Source organism: Mytilus galloprovincialis, chromosome 3, assembly GCF_965363235.1.
Source record: "Mytilus galloprovincialis chromosome 3, xbMytGall1.hap1.1, whole genome shotgun sequence".
Lineage (NCBI taxonomy): Eukaryota > Metazoa > Mollusca > Bivalvia > Mytilida > Mytilidae > Mytilus > Mytilus galloprovincialis.
In genome coordinates this window covers 69469003-69491748 of record NC_134840.1, presented here as the reverse complement: position 1 = coordinate 69491748, position 22746 = coordinate 69469003, and the positions used below count along the sequence as shown (strand labels likewise).

Genomic DNA, 22746 nt, shown 5'->3' with positions numbered 1-22746 from the left:
TATTCCAAGTCAGGAGCTTGTAATTAAGTGGTTTTTGTTTGTTTATGTGTTACATATTTGTCATTCGTTCATTTTTTTGTTATATAAATAAGGCCGCCAGTTTTCTCGTTTGAATTGTTTTACGTTGTCATTTAGGGACCTTGTAAGCTGACTATGCGGTATGGGCTTTGCTCATTGTTGAAGGCCGTACGGTGACCTATTGTTGTTAATTTCAGTGTCATTTTTGTCTCTTGTGGAGAGTTTTCTCATTGGCAATCATACCATATCTTCTTTTTGATATATGGGAAATATATTCAAATGTCTTCTTCTACGAAACCGCCTAATGGATTGACACCAAACATGGTTTAAATGTTTCTTTCGAGGTTCTAACCAAGTGTTGTTACTTTGTAGCTGATTTATCATTGTCCTTACAAAGTAATTTTCTACTAGTAGTATTTCATTGACGTTATTGGTAATTTCTGTAAACTTTACAAAATTCTTCTTCATTTGATTAATTTATGGGGCCAAAATTTAACCTAAGTCGTCAACTGATCTTTATAAGAGTATCTGTTATGAATTTAGTCTATTTTTACATGATTTTCAGAACCAAAGTAGAATTAGTTGAGCCACATGGACTTTTGGGAGCCTCTAGTTTGTTTATCATCGAAATTTAGTTTAATTGATTTAGAGTGATCGCTTCAGGTGTCAATATTCAGTAATTCGAACAGAAAACAAGTTTTATTAGATTAAGAAGTGTATCGATAATGATTAAATGGCATTCTTTGTATTTGTTTGTGTTCAATTGTTCTTTGTTTCACAACTATGAAGTACACAGAGTTGAAACCTATGTCGGCAGGCCTTTAAAGTAATGTTTGCTATATATTAAAATAGTCGTTACAAACACAAGTCTATATTAATTTTGTTGGGGCGTATAATCTTTCCGGTATATTAGAGACCCATACAAAGATCCACCTAGTGGTCTTTCAATACAAAAAGGGCTATATTGAATGAACTACCTATGGAGTATATAGAGCGATATGATCCGTTCTGTCATAAACTTTATACTCTATATTAAAACAATACAAAAGAAAAATTGTTCGTCAGAGTAACCATATTCAGTCAACCTTTATACAAACATATATGTAGTATGGTTACTTTGGATTTAAAGTAGTGAAGATTGTGGAATTAATGTGATGTTTTAGGAATGTATGATTTTAGGGATTACTTTGACAAGTTCTTATGGCGCAAAGTAACTTTGCAGGTAATAGTGATATTTTATATTTGCACGGTTAAACAGTTTTTCAGAACGTGTGTTCTTATATTTTTGTTTTCTTGATTTGCAAATCTAAGTGATGATTGCTATTATCATGGAAGTATCATACAGTCTATATCACTTGCATGCTACAAAAAGTTGGGAATAACACTACCCAAAGCAGACATATAATACATTATCATATGCCTCTGCCCAAAGTATATAATCTATTTCTACATTTATTTATTTTTTAAGTTTTTATTTTAATTCTTTAGATATGCATGGCATTCGGTAGCCAAAAAAATGTTCAAAAGTAATGGTATGACGGCTCGCTGAAGTCTTTACACCTAAACCTGTACACAACTGAGATGCTACATGATTAGTGGTAGAAGACGAAGTAGTATTTCAGTTATATATCCGTATTAGACTGGTGCCAACATTAACAGTTGAAGCTGCTTTCTCTTTCTTCAATCAATCTACTGATTGTTTCTTAGTTCCATTCTCCATAAAACTAGAAATTGAGAATTGAAATGGGGAATGTGCCAAAGAGACAACAACCCGACCATAGAGCAGACAACAGCAGAAGGTCACCAACAGGTCTTCAATGCAACGAGAAATTCTCGCACCCGGAGGCGTCCTTCAGCCCTAAACAAATATATACTGGTTCAGTGATAATGAACACCATACTAAACTCCAAAATGTACACAAGAAACTAAAAGTTAAAATAATACAAGACTAACAAAGACCAAAGGCTCCTGACTTGGGACAGGCGCAAAAATGCGGCGGTGTTAAACATGTTTGTGAGATCTCAACCCTCCTCCTATACATCTAACCAATGCAGAAAAGTAAACGGTTATTTTGTCATGTCTTTTTTTTCTTTCTGCAGATCCCTAAACTTGAAAAGTCACTAAACTTTTGTCGAAGGCCCTATATTAACCTTTGTAAAGATGTCTCCGATTTTTACGTGTTGCTGAGTTTCAACGGTTTGGCTTTTTTGTCCCTGTTGTTTTTATCAGCTCTAGCGCGTTATGTATTTTTTTTAACTTTCCATTTTTTGCCGTGGAATTACTGAAGAGAATCGAAATGCGCATCTGCTGCAGTAAAATTGATACCATTAACTGCATTTCTTATTGACGTATTTCACACTTCTCTTTTTTTAATTGCAAAAATATAAGAACGGTGATAACCTATATCAGATACATATATGCTACATATGTCTATGTATATAACTCGATGTGTTAATGAATATTTAGGTTAAGAATTCAAAATGTTTGCAGAATTCTGGAAAATAATATATATTTTTGAATTGTTTATAGATACAGTCAACGCGAATATATTTCCCTTGTGAAAATTTTAAGATTTCATGCTTAGACTACTACAGTAACACTGTTTTCTAGTAGTCTTAGTTTCATGTGGCGACATTTTCACTGTTAAAGCTGATTTCCCAATGCTTGAAGAGTAAAACTTTTGATTGCTTGTTTTGTTTGTATAAACGTTTACCAGGCTTTTGTATTGAGACTGGCATCTTCAAACAGCACACACAGTACTATATAGAAACATAGCAAGCAAGCTAAGCAAGCTAACCAAAGTCTTGCTGTACATGTATTAGAAAATTAGCTCTAATATAAGAACTGAAACTACTCTAGTAACTCCAAGGACACTTTTTCTTTTGATATTAAAGAATTTAAAAAAATCACGGTCAATTCAAAATTATTTTTTTGTCAGAACTGTTGCACAACTGCTGTTGCTGATCATTCCAGTAACTCCAAGAAAACCAAGCCGTTCTTTTAATAAAGATCTAGAATTCCCCCGCACTTCCCTACTTAAGGAAAGCTTTCGTGACACATTAATTGATTGATTGAAATAATCCAAGATGTTCATTTCCCTTAGGCTAATTGTTTGCGTTAATCCATCAATAAAATTTAAATCCCACTAATTACATTTATTATCAATATTACTTAATACCGTAAAAAATTAAATACCACCAGTTCAATCAAGTTATTTAATAAACAACATGGCGCATGGGAGTTCCTAGCAACTAACAATTGATCTGTGACTATTTTAAATGTCATTGATAAATTCAAAATATATATTTTCATCTTATGATTAGAAAGTGAAATTAAGGATTAAATGAAACGGGATGTTTTGTCTGCGACGACCGACTGTAACTCGGTATTCAAGATGAAAGGTTAGTTAACTCTTACACTTCAGTACCATGTTCCTGTAACAACAGAGCATACATCAATCATCAATTAAGCATACATGTACATGTAATTTAAATATCGACATTTAAATAATAGTTTAAATAATTCATTTGTTAAATTTAGGTCAATCATATTTCATGTTTGTTATGAATTATAAGGCAACGCGAAGACAAATAATGGAATGTATACAGTTATGGCATAGGTTTACTTTAAAACTTTTTATCGTTGACTAACGGACATTTCAATAATTTTAAATAAATAAAGCCACCTGGATTACACCTTTAAATGGTTTATATTGCTACTGGTATTTATAGTACTCATTCTGTTCTAACTGACAAATAATATATAAAAATACCTCCCAAAATCAATGTGTCCCAGCAAACAGTGGACAAGTAAAAGCTTATCAAGGCCTTACATTTGACTAACTTTATATGGATTTAAAGGATTCAGAGTTAAGCCTTTTGATATGGCGATAAATTGAAAGTATAGTCTTCCAATGATTGGAGACCAGTCTAGCTAATGGACTTTAGAAAGTATCAGATTCCGTTGTTGGTGCCCTAACTGGCACCAACAACGGGATGATGCTCATATTTCATCGTATAATCATGTCAGTTGAACATTTGAAGGCTTGTTGGTTTGGTGTCATCATACATCCTTTTTCTTGCTTATAACGTATTTTGGGTTGATTTGAACATGAGTGCACTTTATTATGTTCAAACAATAAATTTTGACAGGTCATGATGATTAGTGCAGCAATCAAATTGATGCCGGCGAATGTTGGTTGGTTATTTTGATGAGTTCATAAGCCAATGCTAATTTGTCAATTTCATGTTGGTGTCAATGAAAACACACCAACCATGTTAATGCCACCAAATTTTGAATGTTGGTGCTGTCTACAGTTGTTTGTTTATGTAGCCAATTGTTGTTCGTTGATGCTGTCAATTGTTGTTCGTTGATGTTGTCAATTGTTGTTCATGGTTGCCTGCGAACTGTTGTTTGTTGATGCTGTCAGCTGTTGTTTATTAATGCTGACAGCCGTTGTTTGTTGGTGCTCTTAGATGGTGTTTGTTGATGCTGTCAGCTGTTGTTTATTAATGCTGACAGCCGTTGTTTGTTGGTGCTCTTAGATGGTGTTTGTTGATGCTGTCAGCTGTTGTTTATTAATGCTGACAGCCGTTGTTTGTTGGTGCTCTTAGATGGTGTTTGTTGATGCTGTCAGCTGTTGTTTATTAAGGCTGACAGCCGTTGTTTGTTGGTGCTCTTAGATGGTGTTTGTTGATGCTGTCAGCTGTTGTTTATTAATGCTGACATCTGTTGTTTGTTGGTGCTCTTAGATGGTGTTTGTTGATGCTGTCAGCTGTTGTTTATTAATGCTGACAGCTGTTGTTTGTTGGCGCTCTTAGATGGTGTTTGTTGATGGTGTCAACTGATGTTTGTTGTTGCTGTCAGATTAATTGTTCTTGTTTATGCTTTCAACAGTCTTGTTTGATTATCATGATTCCGTATGGGATTACTTATCCTTCTAATGCAGCTTGCCATTTTCAAATATGTCGACATCAGTAGACCATAGACATAGAACAGTGGTGGTCTTGAGGTCGAAATAAACTTCGTTCGTCCGCTCATAAAACTGACGTTGCATGATCATACTTGTATATTGTTTTTTGTCAGCATACACATGTATCTGTTACTTCCCTTCATATTGTAAAGAACAAACTTTACTGTGAATTTCTTCCATTGAAAATTATCTTCCAGAATATTTCTGCCAGTGCAAATGATATTCCATAATAGTTCTTCCATTTGAAACAATATTCCATATTGCTTTTTTTCTTCTAAAAAGTAAAATCACAAAAATACTGAACTCCAAGGAAAATTCAAAAAGAAAGAAAAGTCTCCAATCAAATGACAAAATCAAAAGTTCAAACACATCAAACGAATTGATACTTTGGAACTAATGTTAAAAAGCTAGAGGAACATGACTTCTCTTTCATATGCCTGCCACCACATTGTCCCTCATATGTCGCTTTATTTGATTTTTATTGATATGGAGTTACTCCCTAATACGTCCACCGTATTATAAAACGATGGAATGCAAAGCTCAGATCGTCGCTTCGTACTGTTAGCAGTAAAAGACATGTGTTTACTAAATCCTCTCCTCCAGTTTTTTTTTCTGCCTTGATTCTTTTGGTCGGTAATTGGCATGGTTTATTACTACCGTTCATGTCTGTTACTTAGATTTCCTAACCCTCATTTTGAGAATACTTGAATATCTTATGCTAAGGTGAATAGAGTTTATTACAAAAAAACAAGTTGTTCCAAGTAAATCCACTGACTACCAATGATAACGCAGTGTGAGGAGTCTTACTAAGAACTTCAAAACCTATAGTTAAGACAGGTATTTGGCAGTTTCTTAGCACTGACACATGTTGTACAATACTAGAACAGAAAAAAGAAGATTATGTACACATATATCAATGATAATTGTCACTATATTTGCACAGAACTTAGATTAAATACATATAAATGTTGTCAGTGTCTTGTTAAGGTAGATACTGTCTTTGTCATACCAATTTTGATTAGTTCTAACATATAAGTAAATAAATCTTAAAAGTTTGCGCGTACATCCTTTACTGTTGGAATGTATGTATCAGACAGTGATTTACTTTCTATAGGCCATAGACAAATAGAAGTAAATTGTATGATGTTAATCCCCTGTTTTAAATTTATCTAATTACTTATGGGTTACTTGTCTGTAGCACAAAGTACTCATTCATCAAATAATTTAAAAGAAAAATGATAGAAGGTAGTCATTGTTAAATAAACCTTGGATACATGGGTGTATATGTGTAATAATCATTTATTTCTGTTCGAACTACATGCATATTAAACATGGACGTCTGTTTGAACTAAATGCATATTCAACATGGACGATGAAGTAGATTTAGTTAGTATTTGCTCAACTGTGGGCTCAAATATATGTAAGTAAACTCAGATTTTGTTTTTTTATACGAATAAAAGAGATTTGGGGTTAATGTCATTAAGACAACAAGCAAAAACACAATAGAACCAGAGAAAACATTTACATTTTGCAAGTACTTTATGGCTTCAGAATTACGGTCCTGACACTATAAGAAGCATTTGTTGTCTTGAAAACGATAAACCTATAGACCATTATGATTTGCACATTCAGTATCGCAACGAAAGCGAACAGAGTTGATACTTTCCCTAAATAAATACATTACAGTTGACTTGCGAGTAGGATACCGAGCCTTTTGCGTTTTCTTCTGTCTTTCCATCGGACCGAGGTGTTAATACGAAGACGGGTTACGGTATCTGGAACTGAGTTCACTATCACGCCCCCCCCCCCTCTACCAATTAGGCATCTCCTGTATCTATATACGCAGTAGTAAGTAAGCAGTATTTTCCTTTCGTTAAATGTGAAAACCAAGCAGTTTTCAATGAATTTAATTTATGCATATTCGCTGTGTCTTATTTTGATGTATAGAATAAATCAGATATATAGACAATTATTATTCACTGAAACCCACTTGATTGTCAGATATTTATTCAGGATCTGTTAAAAGTGATAGTAAATATTTTCACCGTAGATTCTATCGAGCTGGTATCTAAATATTTAAAAATTCAAAGGTCGTTGAAAAGTGATGCTTTTCATACAGAATATTGATTCAAGTTTCAAAGTAAATATTGTCTTAATTCAGTGACTTAGGTACCGCTTAATAATGTGGATGGTAATGGCTTATAAATATAGACACCATCAGTTGAAAGTTCAATTTCGGAATGGTGGGTTGAATTAGATGTCTCGATGAATACTACATTCGGAAGGTTCTCCTCTGGAACTTCATCAGCACAGTGTAACATTGGAGATAACTTACAGGATGATTTATCAGATTTTCAGGGAGAACAGTTATTTCCAGGTAGGGTAACATTTCAAGATTATGGCCCTTGATCGACAGATAGGATGGTGTTTTTCAGTTTCTGATAATTTGGATGTAAGCAGAATTATTTACCAGGATATGTTCATGTCACTAGATATGTTGGTTAACACAATGATGATAGGTCAAATCATTCTGGGCTATAAGTGTTAATTTTGGATCACAATCAACTTTTGGTGGGGGCAGGGGATGGAGAAATAGAAGAGCAGGAGAAAAAAACTAAAATATAGCAAATTTAACAAGTTTCTGCGATGTTTTTTTTTTCAGAACCATTATAAAATGTACCACGGGTATCACTATAAATAAATTATGCTTCGTATGATTATTTTGATAATTTACAAAAAAATGAATTTGATTTTACTGCTTTATATACCGTACACAACTGTGTAATATAATAGTAGTGCGAACACGTAAACTCATTTTCAAATCGATCGTCAGGCCGGTCATTGTGTTAAAAAGTTGCATGCAAGTTTAGCTCGATTATGTTCAGATTACCAAGTTCAGTCATTTTGCAATTATGTCATTGTAAGTTTGGTCATTTTGTCGTATTTTGTCTTTGGCTTCATTTTTCTCAACCAGTGCTTTCTTGTATACTTAATTGTTTACAATCGATTATCGTAACAAAACTCTCCGAATGAAGTATTTTGAATATAATGGAAAATTAAATGAAATTGGATTTGCATGATAATTTACGCAGAACGTGACCTTTGCACAATAAGAATCTTAAAAAAATAAACAAATAGGTGCCAATAAAAATGCATTTATCATGATTCATGTGATTGATTGGCGATAAAAACGCCTCCTTCTAAACACGCTTAAAACATGTTGTGTTTAACAGTAACTACACCATCTAAAACAAATACCAAGTGACGAATGCATTTACCTTACGTTGAAAGAAGTATAAAAAGTATAAAAAAAAATTCACCACATCACTTTTAGTTAATAAAAATAGTGAGCCCGTTTTGCAGATTTTGAAATTTACTTGACAAACACTTACATGTGTTTCACCTCATTGTATACCATCGCTTGCTTGTCTTTGAGATGAAGAACAGCAAAAAAAGAGACATTCCGCTTTGCCTTTTTTTCATGGCAGCTCGGACGGTAAAACTTTGTGTTTTTTCTTCATTCTTTTCTCAAATAAAATTGACTTTGTAGTTATCAAAAACGCTCAAAACACTAACCTGACAGGAGCAATGGTGAATTCTGGCTATTTAACTACTCCAGAGGTCTTAATAAAAACAAAACCCAGCTGGCCATTAAAAACATCCATCTCTATATGTTTGCTTATAGATTGACAAAAGATCAAGTATAGTATCTTATCCGTAGTTTCGGATAATCCTGGCGTGTTTACCGAAATTCTGATTATTGTATTAGCAACCAGTGACATTGGCATGAGTAAACCAATAGCTAATATAATTTCTTTGAGATAGTAATTCGTTTCAAGTATATGACAGGATATTGTAATTTTCTCTCGTAAGGACACAGTAATTATCCAGTTCTCCTTGTAAAAAAAACTTAATAAGTTTCAAACTTAATTATGAAGGCTTTTCTTATAAGTGACAATATACATTCTATTCATAAGGTTTAAAGGCAAAGGTTGTCGAAATTAACATACAATTTTGTTTGTGCGTTTTGTTCATAAAACACCGTATTACACAAAAGGCTGATAGTATTTATAAAAAATCGAATCATATTTATGGTGGATGAACGTTGCCATGAAACTTATTCTGATGTGATGCTTTTAAACTCAATCGATTTCACTTTACAAATGTAAATTATTTCAAAATGAGTTACTCCAACATAGGATCCGAAGGTTCACTCTGGTTCTCTGGTATTTCGGAATATTTGAAGGAGTTGAAACGTTTACCACATTCTGTATCATGGGCTCCTAATATGCCATGGACTGCTTGGACATTCTTAAGCCTTAAAACAGGTCAGTCCACTTTTGCGCTTTCTAATCAAAATGAATGAAGAAAAAAAAAAAGAAACAGTAGAAAAATGGATAAATGTATACATTTTTGTCTTTTCTTATTCAAAACCTTCGTCTTATTATATATATATATTAATTTACTATAGTATTGCACGATTGGTCACTTTAAACATACCTTTATATTTAGGGTTATATATTATTCAGGCGATCAGATAATGTACAAATTAGTCTACCACACTGTAATAACACCGTTTATTTTGAGACAAAACATTACATAGTTTTTGTATGATGAAAAGTTTTGGAGTTAATCTACAGATTGATGAAACATCGTTTGGTATTGACAGAAAATTTGAAACAAAATACTATTAAAATCAAGAATTTTTCAATTTTGTGTCGGATGGGCTATTTTTGGTAATACAATTGAGAAACATACTGTTTAAACAAGGTAATTATGTTGGTAACATGCGGAGCCCAACATGGTCGCAAATAAGCAAAAAGCAGTTATTCCGGTGGGGGTCTGAAATCTGCTCGAGTCACGAGAAGCTAACATTGAACACAAGTTCTTTCCACGACTTTCTCTTTTTGAAATGGCTGCAGTCAACTGTATTGCACAACAATATACTCCGAGTATACTATCGTTACAACATAAAACATCACCTTACTAATAACTTGCATTCTGTGTCTGATTAAAATCATCAATGTAATGTCTTTATCAAATGTATGCGGCCTTCTTGTTTTCACGGCCCGCATTCGAGGTAGTGTGATCTAAAAACGATAAAAGACTGTCATTATAAATTACTGTATATAGTTGTGTTTAAACGCACGTTATCTTGATTTTAAGCACAATTACAAATATAATATTATCAGCTTCCAATCAATCATGGATCGAAGCTTCAACCTTGCAGAAGATTGTCATCCGTATTCAATCCTAATCCGATTATACATTTAGAAAATGAATTTCCGGTTTCATGTATCGTATAGGCCGAAAAAAAAAGCATGACACAAATAATCTGCAAAACTTAAGTATGACAACAATGGTAACTACGGTTGAGCATGTAAATTTATATAAATCATTGATTATCACTGTAACTGCAGATCAGTCGTAACAGTCGTTAAAATAGTTAGAGTCCCTCCTGGTTCTGGATTGGATGTCTCTGAGAGTGACTTTGTTTACAGTAATCAGTTTAAGAAACCCACACAACTAATATTATAAAAGATTTTTTTACTAATACCTGATGACTTTTGACACTACTGTTCTCTTTGTCTTTCTTCATCCAGTGTCGGACGAAATGTTCATAAAAGGGGGTGGGGGTGGGGTACAGACTGCATGAGAGCAGTCCCGTTCTGGACAGTGTCATGCTTCAGTTATTCCTTAAATATTCAACCAATTTTTTCCAACACAAAAAGGGGGAGGGGTGCTGGTCCTCTGAAAAAAACCCTAAATCTACCTCTGCAGTCTTCATTGCTGTTATAAAAACTGCAATTTAAAAACAACAAAATAGTCTTTCCCAACCCTCTAATTTTTTAAATTAAATTGACTAATTGATAAATGCCAATCCACACACATTGGCTATGCCATGACAATAGAACACTTTTTTTTTTTTATCAATATAGTATATAATATAAAAACATACCTACAGTGTACCAGTCAGAGGCGGATTTAAGGGGGGGGCCAGGGGGCCCAGGCCCCCCCTTTTTGGGAAAAAATTTGCTTGCTTATATAGGGAATCACTGAAGCGTGACTGGAGCGGGCCCCTTCTTAGGTCAGTCAGTGGGCCCCCACTTATGAAAATTTCTGGATCCGCCACTGCCAGTAGATAACATCAGTGTATAAACAATATGAACAAAAACAAGTACTTGTAGGAAAAGAATATTATAGAACCATATCAGTTATTGATACATACAAGTATTGAAAAAAAAATCAAAACAATAAAAAAAAATCTATATATTATATACATTCTGTAAGCTGAAGATTGAAAGGCCCACTGATTTCAGAAAATAAGATAACACTTGTGAACCATTTAGTTCACATATGTATAGCAATTACATACTTTTCCATGAGGGGAATTTTTATTTAAAAACAAATTTAATTACTATCATTTATTTTATCACTTATACACATGTTAAGGCTTAAAAAACTGTTAAGAAAATCAAGATATTTACTGATTAAGTATATTTCTTTGCCAAGTTAAATTTGAAGTCAACATTTAGGTTATCAAAAAATGTCAAAAAATCAAATAAATTATTTATCAAACAATAATTAAATTATATTTAAGAAATAAGCAGAAATTTGTTGACTGTATAGGGAGTAGTCATGAATTCTTTGCAATTTGATTATGATTTTTTGTGTTATTTAAGATTCAGCAATCAATTAGGTAAGAATATATTCATATTTTTATTTATTCATATTTTCTTTTTTTTTGCTATAACTAGAGAGTGATGAAATGGTTAAAACCTAAACCCATCCCAATCATGTCAACGTCAATTTGTCCATATTTTTTCATAGAGCTGCCATTTTGATCTTGCTGTAATGAATTGGAAGCAGTGATTCAGCTGGACACTTAGCCGTTCTTTATTTTTTCTCTTTTGTGTGGCTTGAATTTTAGTTAAAAAATGTCCTAAACACTTTTGTTATAAAAAAAAAAAATTGACCTGATGCCTCTGCATCTCTTTTATAAAATTGAACATAAATATTGATCATTAATTATGCTAAAATGACTTGCGAATAGTTTATTGTGCAAAACTGTATTTGTGAAAAGACTCGCTGAAGTCTAATTGATTCACTGGAAAGTTGGTTTGAATCATAAAATGGGTAAGGATGATAATTAAATTGAAAATGGAAATGGGGAATTGTCAAAGAGACAACAACCTGACCAAAGAGCAGACAACAGCCAAAGGCCACCAATGGGTCTTCAATGCAGCTAAAAACTCCTGCATCTGGAGGCGTTTTTCAGCTGGCCCCTAAACAAAAATGTGTACTAGTTCAGTGATGATGGACATCATACTAAACTCCAAAATATACACAAGAAACTAAAATTAAAAATACAAGACTAACAAAGGCCAGAGGCTCCTGACTTGGGACAGGTGCAAAAATGCGACAAGGTTAAACATGGTTTTTGAGATCTTGAATGAATTATCAAATATATATGAGAATGTAAAGGAACCCCTTTTCCACTTATTCTACCAAAGTTTGAAGGAGACTGTAGCAAAAGGTGGATCAAGACTAGATCTTCCTCCATTCAAAATAAATTTCAATCATGTCATTTCATAGTAGTCCTGACCAAATTTGGCTAGTTGTGCAGTCATCATTTGTCATTTAGGAAATATATTAAATCATTTATATACAATTTATACAATTTTAATTAAAACTTTTTCTTTTTTATTTTTCAGCTCTTGAAATAACCGGAGAAAATTTAGAGGATCTTTTAGCCTATGACGATTTGTTTCTGGATTATTTCAATGCATTCCTGTCTCTCCCTGTAAGTATGTTGATCCCTGTACTGTTAAACGTGTTATGTTTAAATCCTGTATTATTATCCACGGAACCTTCATTTGTATGTAACGTACAGCCTAGGTTAAATCATTTAAACCGTTAAGTAAGTGGGTAAACTTTCAAATTCAAATATTTTAATGTCATGAATAGAAAGTATAAACAGTTTTATCTGATTTATAAGATTGAATACATTAGAATTGTATAGAAAAAGATAGTAGGTTGTCAGATTTTATTGTTTGAACTAAATAGGGGAAAAAACAATGTGTAGTGAAATCTATGATAATCCAAATTTTCATTTTCCTGACGATTTGAATGCTTATTTGGTATGGGATTTTGAAGAAAACAAAAAGTTCAAAGGGTTGATACTTTCTTTTCATCTGAATTCTTAATGCAAGACATTGTTGTTAGGACATTATAATAAGTGTACTGTAGTCCTAAAGTTCATGTCCATAGAGTACATATATATTACAAATTTAGACAAAATAATTTTAATTCCAAATTGGATCATAAAAAACTTGATTAATGAAAAGTAAAATATTGAAATATTTTTTCCACACTCTCAAACTGGTTTATCATATACATGTACTTATATAAAATTAACACAGAGAACACTAAACATTGTGGAAAAATGGAATAACATCACAGCCTGTTCAATCTATGTAGCTAGAACAGACCCTATATATTTGGACCTTGAATCAGTGGTCTTAGTCTCTTATGGTTTAAAAAGACAAGAGACTAAATTGTCCTTTGTAGCCATAATCCATACAGTGAGAGTACTTGTTCTCCAACTTTTAAGTTTGTGACTTTCTATTTCCATAGAATTGGTTTCCCACAATTAGAAATGTGTTGAAAATATTTGAGTTAGTAAATGAATAGCAGAGGCAGATTAAGAGGGGGCCCCCCTTTTTGTGGAAAAAAAATTTGGTTGATTATATAGGGAATTGCAGAAACATGGCTGAAGCAGGCCCTATTTAAGCAGTCAATGGGCTCCCACTTATTTAAATTTCTTGAGCTGCCATTGCATAGTTTAATATTTCAATTAATTATTTGATTATGTAATTTGGTTAAAAAAAACAGTTTCATAAAGCTCATTTGTAGTCAAATTGTAACTTCAACACTCAACCTTACAAGTTAGTGATCAAATGCAGATTAGTCACTAGTTCCCTACAAATTTACCAAATTTTATAACTTATATAGGTATGTTCCATAAGATGTCAAGAATTTAGTTTTAATGAGGGGAGCTTATTTTTTACTAGTAAAATACTCAGGTACTCAAATGTAGTTATTTGTTTAATGAGGGGAGTCAACATAGTTCTTCTTTGTAACAACTTTTGAAGGGTTCGGCAAACAAAATGGATTTATAAGTAATATAAAATACTTACAAAAGTGGTACCTTGAGATATTATTTTAAATTTTACAGCATTTGTTGTTTGTGGGAAGAATTGTTTAAAAACATATTATGTGTTTGTCATTGTAAGTCAGAAACATTAAAATGGTTATCTTCTGTCAAAAAAAAATAGTTTTTTGTTATTCAAAGAATTTTATGTTGATGGTGGATCTTTGATAATGTCTGTAAAATTTGTTCACAACTTTCATAGTCTTTCTTTAATTAAGAGCTGAACATATTTTATTGACACTTCTTTTTGCTTCTGAAGATTAAGATTTGGTATTGCTATTGGTATGGTTAGATTGATGTCTTGTTGATATATAACAACATCTTTAGTTCATATGGAAAGAAACTTTGCAAATGGAAAACAATTTGTAAATAGGTATAGGAAGATGTGGTATGAGTGCCAATGAGACAACTCTCAATCCAAATAACAAATTATAAAAAAATTATAAAAGTAAACAATTGTAAAATTTATTCCAAATTTCTTAGAAGAGATAATATATATCAATAGGAGATTACAATGTATTGTGGACATTTGAGCTACTGATCCATAAGTCTTAAGAAAAGATGTCTAATTTACTTTAAAAGTGGATCTTTTAATGCTTAAACCTTAAAACTTGTAAATAGGAATTATAGATCTGAATTTGATGTAGTTTTTAAAGCCCATTAATGTTATTATTGATATCAGGTTTCTATATCAAGTGATTTTTTTCATATCAAAAACGAAAATTGATTCATAATTTTCTCCCGATTTCCTTCCCATTGTTTAGATATTGGACGATCTTTAGATATTGGATGATCGCTGTTTGAAAATGGCTTAATTAGGATGGAAATTGATGTTATGATGTCATAAATAAAAGTTTGTCAACAGTTTTAACGGCCAAATGACAATCAATAAATAACTTATAAGCATAATTGATTAAAATACAACCCGATATTAACTTCTTGACAAAAGCGAACCCTTAAAGTTACGACCATGTATTGATTTTAGGTGGAAACTTTATTCAACGGTTGTTATGTTATTTGATTAGAATTAGATTTCAAATGAGAAACATGAGTTATTCATAAAAAAACAGGAAAACTTTTGTTAGAAATGTGTTTGTACTGATGCAGTTATAGGTTATCAATATTTTAGTACATGATTGTCCATTGTTATGCAGAATATTTTTACAATTTGAAACTGCTGAGTAATTTAGTTCAAAGAAGCCTGGTGACACAGATTCTTTTCAGAATTTTGTCTTTTTACCGGTAGTTCGAATGTGTATTTTCATGTGGACTAATTACACTAAACTTTTAAGGGTAATATTCCATCGGAAAAAAAGTTTGGTATTGTGGATTCGTCATTTTGTTTGACACTTATTTCCCTGGATTTCTTGGGTAAAATTGAGCCAGAAAATGTATCCGATCAGCAGAATACAAACTTCATATGGGCTGAGCATGCTTACATGCAAAACCATGAAATCAAATATCAACAAAAATGAAATTTTCAATCAATTCACAAAAAAGTATAACCCTTAAAATAAAAAAAAAATATAGTTATTTGATATAATTGCCAAAGACTAGGCTCTAATTTCCAATATATATATTTCAAAATCCTAGATCAGTTTCCACTTCAAGCATTTGTTCTTGAACTGGAATATTTTTAAATGAGGACGTTCAATGTTTACCATTGACAAAACAAATTTATATAACAGCTTATTTCGTACCATGTAAATAACTGTATATGGTTAATTATAAATGTACACTGAAGGTCACAAGCCGTATTGTCCTTTTGGGTTTTAAAGTAAACAATTGGATCCTCATGGTTTGAAGACATGAAGTTATTTTAATTGTAATACTTAGATTACATAAATTATTTCTCTTCATACAATTCGGTAAAAAAGTTTAAGGTATATTGCTCCAGTTTTATGTTTGTAAATCATTTCTGTCTCTTATTCATGTCTGTTTTAAATTAAGATTTGAAAAGGAGTTAGGATAATCTTAACTGGGGATAATTAAAGAGTATAATTCGTTAAAAATTTGGTAAAGGATTTGAATCAATGAAATACATCTTCTTTCTATCATTGTACTTATGGAAATTTATAGTTTTTTATGTGCCTGATTTTATTTTTATGGTTCCATAAACAAGATTCATTCTGAAATAATTTCTGATGTTTTCTAGTTTTTAAGGCCCACCTAAGATAGCAGAGCGGTATTATGTTTTTTGGTCTGTGCGTCCAGTTGTTCATACATCTGGTCATTCGTTTCCTTCGTCCGTTCATCCATTTGTCTTGCTTTAGGTTAAAGTTTTTGGTCAGCGTAGTTTTTCCACCTGCTATAGTAGAGGGACAGTATTTTTTCTGGTTTGTGCGTCCATTCGTTTGTCCGATCGTTCATTGTCTGTTCGTCCCGCTTCAGGTTAAAGTTTTTGGTCTAGGTAGTTTTTGATGAAGTTGCATTGAAGTTCAATCCACTTGAAACTTAGTACACATGTTCACTATGATATGATCTTTCTAATTGTAATGCCAAACTAGAGTTTTGAACCCAATTTCAAGGTCCACTGAACATAGAAAATGGTAGTGCAAGTGGGGCATCTGTGTACTATGGACACATTCTTGTTTATATTTCCTTAACTTTCATAGAGATTGAGAATTTGTATAAGTACATTTTGATATGTTAAGGGCTCATCAGTAAGTATGAATTAGAAAAAACCCTGATTTTGTTTCATGTTGTTTGATAAGTCTATCTAATGAGATCATGGATTACATAGTTGAAATGAAATCTGAATAATCTTAACCAAAAAGTCAATCTATAAAGTCTTTCATATTGAATATATATATGAATATATATAGACAACCCTCTATTGTTGATTAGGTCTACCTTTAGATGACTCTTGGTTTTTTGTCTTCTGGTTGGCTGTCTGATTGATGTGTAACCCAAGATGATATGCATATTTCAAATGGGTAAATTGTCAATTTGATCCTTTTTCTGAGAGTGAAACAACATGTTTGAACCATATGTTTCAGAAGTGGTTTTATATACTTGGTAAATACTTCTTGGAGCCTTTACAATTTGCAAAGGTTTGAGTTTTTGAAAATTAATTTTCTGCTTGCTGTGTGGTATGGGTTTTTCTCATGGTTGAAGGCTACACTGACCTGTAGTTCCTTATACCTACGTCATTTGGTCTCTGGTAGATAGTTGCCTCATTGACAATCATACCACAGAACTTTATTTTATTCTAGTTCAAAAAATGAAGGAAAAAAATTCCATAAATCTTTAAGCTTAGGAAAATCTTTAATGTTTGCATAATGAACCAAAAATCAAATAAGTAAGGATCAAAAGATAGTATCTTAAGTGTGTTACACCACTGTCAAAGACTAAGATTTTAATTGATTGATTACATTATATTCAGTAGAGAGCACTTTATCAATTCTTTAAATGTTATGTAAATGATAGAAAATTGATATTTACATATTTTGCCTAGTCATGTGTAGGTATAAATATTACCTATGATTATAAATTCAAAATTTGTCTATTGAACCACTTAAATTATTGGTAAAATTTCTCTGAAGTAAAATCAAGTTCTTTTTAAATGTCATATCTATTTTTAATTTTGTTTTCAAAAGTCGAGAATATTACAGAATAATTTTAGTTTGGATTTTAAATATTATTAATTTCTCATTTACTGATTTATTGATGTAGATCTTTTCATTACTGTACCACAGGTACTCAGCTGATGAGCCTCTTTATTTGATTATTATATATTGTGGTCGAGTGGTAATTCATATACAATTGATAGGTTGATGGGTACTTAACATCCAATGGCAGATATAACATGCACACTCAGGATGATAATACATGTACATGTATAGTGAAACCTGTATCCAGTGGCAGATATAACAATCACACTCAGGATGATAATACATGTACATGTATAGTGAAACCTGTGTCCAGTGGCAGATATAACATGCACACTCAGGATGACAATACATGTACATGTATAGTGAAACCTGTATCCAGTGGCAGATTTACAATCACACTCAGGATGATAATACATGTACATGTATAGTGAAACCTGTATCCAGTGGCAGATTTACATGCACACTCAGGATGATAATACATGTACATGTATAGTGAAACCTGTATCCAGTGGCAGATATAACATGCACACTCAGGATGACAATACATGTACATGTATAGTGAAACCTGTATCCAGTGGCAGATTTACATGCACACTCAGGATGTTAATACATGTAATGTATAGTGAAACCTGTATCCAACGGCAGATATAACATGCTCACTCTTGATGTTAATACATGTAATGTATAGTGAAACCTGTATCCAGTGGCAGATATACATACACACTTAGGATGATAATACATGTATCAGGGCCATTTAAAGCTGACTATACAGTATAGGTTTTTTTCATTGTTGAAGGCTGTATGGTTGCCTGTAATTGCTTACATCCACTTTATTTGAACTTTGGTGGATACTTGTCTTATTGGCAATACCACATCTCGTATACCTGTTATAAAGGTTACCTCTATGAGGTGTCAATCTGCCTTTTCAGGTCTCTAGTTTTTTTACCCCAGTGTAGTAGGACATATGCATTTTGAACCTTGATTTCAAGGTCACCTCTCTTATAAGGCCATTTTCAACTTGTCCAAATGGTTGAGTTATTTCCCTTTGGTTGTTTTGATATCTGGCTGGTTGCTTTGACATCTGACTAATTATAAATAGGAAAGTAAGAATAAATTCCTTATTAGATTTTGTTAATAATAAAGCCTATTACATATCTACAGGTATTTCCACAACGCCTTACATACAACCGTTTGACTGGTGCCTTTGAAGAATCGGATATAAATGAAAGGTCAATCCATAGTAGTAGTACCCGTGGTAACAACAGTGATGGTCTGCCCTATGGACCAACAGATGAAGAAAGAGAAAGATTGTTAGAATGGGCAAGAACTGACAGACTGCCACTTTTCCTCAGGTAAAGTTTTTTTTTAGAAAGAATTAAAGACTGTCTTTTATTAGAAATAGTAGCATCTTATACAGTGCATACTTTGGATTTGATTGGTTTTTGTTGGGTCATCAACAACAGATGTATTATGGGAGGCCATTGTTCATCTATGTATCAAATCATTTGTTCTTCTGTCTGAAAAAAAAGAGTTGTCTCCCATGTGAGGGTTAAAACAACTAGTAGAACAAACTAATTTTGGCTACTGAGGTTGTGGAACACATCTCTGCCTTTGGTATCAATTGTTTAACTGTTTTTCATTTAAGTGAAACAACTGTTACTGTATGCTTACAATTTCCCTATAACAACAGAAAATAGCAATAACATGTAATGCAGGATAAGTCTCTGCAGTTTTACAATCTGCTGTCTCCTGAACCTTATGAAACATTGACCAAAAAACATGTATGCAGTGTTTGTTTGACAATTGAACAATGAGCAATCTCAAAAGTGGGGATAAAATTTGACATGAATCAGTTCTATTAGGACTTGTGTGTGAATAGAATTTGTTGACACATTATTTGAACACATGTGAAAGATTATTATTTAATTAAACGAAACATTCAATTTATCTTATAAATGACATTCTAATACTCATGATAAAGTGCAAAAAATATGCAAAGAAAACCTTTTATAAGGAATGTGTTTGTGAAGTAGACAGAATATGTACTTGATTTGTTTGTCAAAGTTTAATTTAATATGAAAGAGAATTTAAATTCTTTATACATCATCTAATCCAACGTACGGAAATGACATCAATTCCTTGGTTTTTGTTTTAAAACCGCTAGTTTCATTATTTTATCAAAAGACCTTTTTCTACTTGTATGCATGGAGATGAAATACTTCTTTTGAAAATAAAAGATAAGTTTAGGTTTAGACATATGAGCGTATGATTTGTAAAGTTGACAGTTTTACTGTTTTTGTCAGTTAAAATGCATTATTTAAAACACACATGCAATGTTTCCATCTTGTATCACTTGTTTGGACAAAACATTCAAAGAAAAATCATTTTGATTTGAATGAGTTATACCCGTATTAGAAACCACTACTTGCTCAGAGTCTGCTTACTTCTATGAAGCATAGAAATTCATCTCTGGTTTCAAGTTGCCTACTCTTTGTTTATTTGTACAAAAAAATCATTGCTTCATTTTAGTACATCTTATGATCTTTTCCCTGTGCATAATTGGTTTTAGCTGTATTTCTTCAACTTAAGGTATTTTATTACGCCATGTTATGTTTTCACTTTTCAGTAATTTTAACCAATGCATATTAATTTCTATTTTTCAGCACTCAACTATTCAGGGAATTTAAATTATGTAAATTATTATTACGTCCATTGGACGACCGATACTCAGCAAGTCGTGGCTCTAGTCAACAAATCCGAGGATATAGTCGGCAGTCGGAAAGTTATGTGTCTAGTTTGAGTAATAGTGCTGATAATAGTGCTCATGATGAGATTGACGATGATGACTTTGGCTTTGGAGAGGGACAGTATCGTTACTCTGCACTGTTCCCTTACCAGAGACCAGGGAGCAGAGCATACAGTGTTCCAAACAGGATTTACTTAGGTTCAGGTAAGAAATAATATATAACGAGATATTTAACATCATATACAGGCATTCTTAGCATCCATGTCACGAAATCCGTACATGCACAATGCAAAGCTAAAAAAAATGCAAGCAAAGGAACAACAAACAATGTATTTAGAAGTCATATGATTATTCGATATTATTGTTAGCATAAAACTTCTAGAAATTTTTTTCTCCTTAAATCTAAGTTATTTCAAATACCACCATTTTCACTTGAAGTTTGTACAAGAGGAACAGTAACACAAGGACCACATTCTATTATATGAGATATTTAGATCTGAAAGACTCTTGAATTTCTTTAAGCTAGTATTTCAATATGATAAATCATTAAAAAGGTCTGATGAGTATCTTAACATGACATGCTGGTCCCCTTAACTAAGTTTGCACAACATAACAATTATTTATTGAAAATGTTTGGCTTTTCAGAAACAACATATAGAGGAAGTACAAATACAGAAACCCAATATTCTCAGGAAAAGGCTATAATTAAAAGTGCTACACATAGAAAGAAGAAACAGAAAGATGGAAAGTAAGTATATGTGATGTTTAAGTGGACAGATACCTATTTTGTTTTCACTTTTGCTAGTTCAACATCATTTATAGCAGCTTTGTGTTGCTTTACAAATAAAATTTATAAAGAATTAGGAACTTCAATATAATACAAGCAAAATGTTGTAGGCAGTATTTTGCTATGAAATGCTACAGAATAAAAAAGACTATTTAGAACTAAACTTAAAATAGATTGCCATTTAAAGACACTAGTCTTGTCTGACGTTAAAAATGATATATTGACCTCTAGATGTCTTTGTTATATTGTGATGTTGGGTGGCTGTCTGAGGTTCATACAATTTAAAAATTTTCATACAAACAGAATGCCTCCCACTTCATCAGTATAGAATGTCATGATTTATCTTGGTTGTTTAAGTGTCATTTGTATAAAATGGAAAATTTTACTGTATACATGTACCATTAAAAAATGGTGTTTTAGAATAAGAATACAGTATTGATGTAATTTGTTTTTGTGTATAATCATCTTCTTACATAATTACAGACCAAACAGTGAAGCTAAAGAGGGTAAAGCGTCTGTGAAGTTTGAAAATCCTGGAGGTAAGAATTGTTATAGCCTTGTATGAATGCTCATGGGCTAATTTAGAGGCAGGGTTATTTTTGGGGAGTTCAGAATAAGTTTTGCTCTTTTAAAGGAATATAGGCAAAAAATTATGGAGCACTTGTACCCTTCCTAATTTTTAACTACTGAATCTGACAATGCCATATTGCAAAAGATAGGTGTAATAGAACACACTTTGGACTGCAAAATTATAGTATTAATGAATGGGTGTTTTTATAATGGCCCTGTTATATGTCCAAAGTCTGTAATAATGGTCGAGGAAGTCTGTAATGGCCCAAGGCAACGCCGAGGGCCATTACAGACATCCGAGGCCATTATTACTGACCGAGGACATATAACAGAGCCATTATAAAAACACCCATTTCTTAATACATTTATTAACCAACTGAATAAAAGTGTATATGTTATTATACCAAATATCCAAGATATTAAGTTGATAGAAGTTATGTGTTGAAAAACAGGAACAGTGATCCCTATATATGGTTCTTTAATGTTGGTTGCTGGTTACTAAATTGAATACAAAAAAGTATTATACTCTTTACAACTTAATTTTATTAACTTTATTAAAAACCCTAATTGTGCTTTATACAGACAAACCGGGCATTAATACAGGGCCATTACAGAAAAACAGGGCCATTACAGAAATAACAGGGCCATTACAGAAAAACAGGGCCATTACAGAAAAAACAGGGCCATTACAGAAAATATGTTAATTTTAATAACCAGTCATTTTTGGCAATATTGTACTTAGTTGGTTAATAATTAATGATACAAAAGTGTTTTTTTTTTATATTAGTGAAAATATTCATGTACATGTATGTGACTCAGTATGAT

General features: G+C 32.3%; 1 protein-coding gene across 16 annotated transcripts in view; it reads left to right on the top strand.

Moving 5' to 3' along the window:
• The first annotated feature begins 1016 nt into the window (after window positions 1-1016).
• The window catches only part of LOC143068768 (uncharacterized), a 65308-nt gene continuing 43578 nt past the window's right edge, over window positions 1017-22746 (top strand). For 13 of the 16 annotated variants that reach the window (XM_076243057.1, XM_076243066.1, XM_076243056.1 and 10 more), the window contains exons 1-6: window positions 9171-9318; window positions 12706-12794; window positions 18980-19170; window positions 20482-20768; window positions 21210-21312; window positions 21835-21890. In XM_076243057.1, coding sequence (XP_076099172.1) covers window positions 9171-9318; window positions 12706-12794; window positions 18980-19170; window positions 20482-20768; window positions 21210-21312; window positions 21835-21890 — 874 coding nt within the window. Of the gene's footprint in view, window positions 1241-3243; window positions 3420-7230; window positions 7368-9170; window positions 9319-12705; window positions 12795-18979; window positions 19171-20481; window positions 20769-21209; window positions 21313-21834; window positions 21891-22746 lie in introns of those variants that run through there. The other 3 variants (XM_076243059.1, XM_076243058.1, XM_076243054.1) reach the window with 3 other exon arrangements.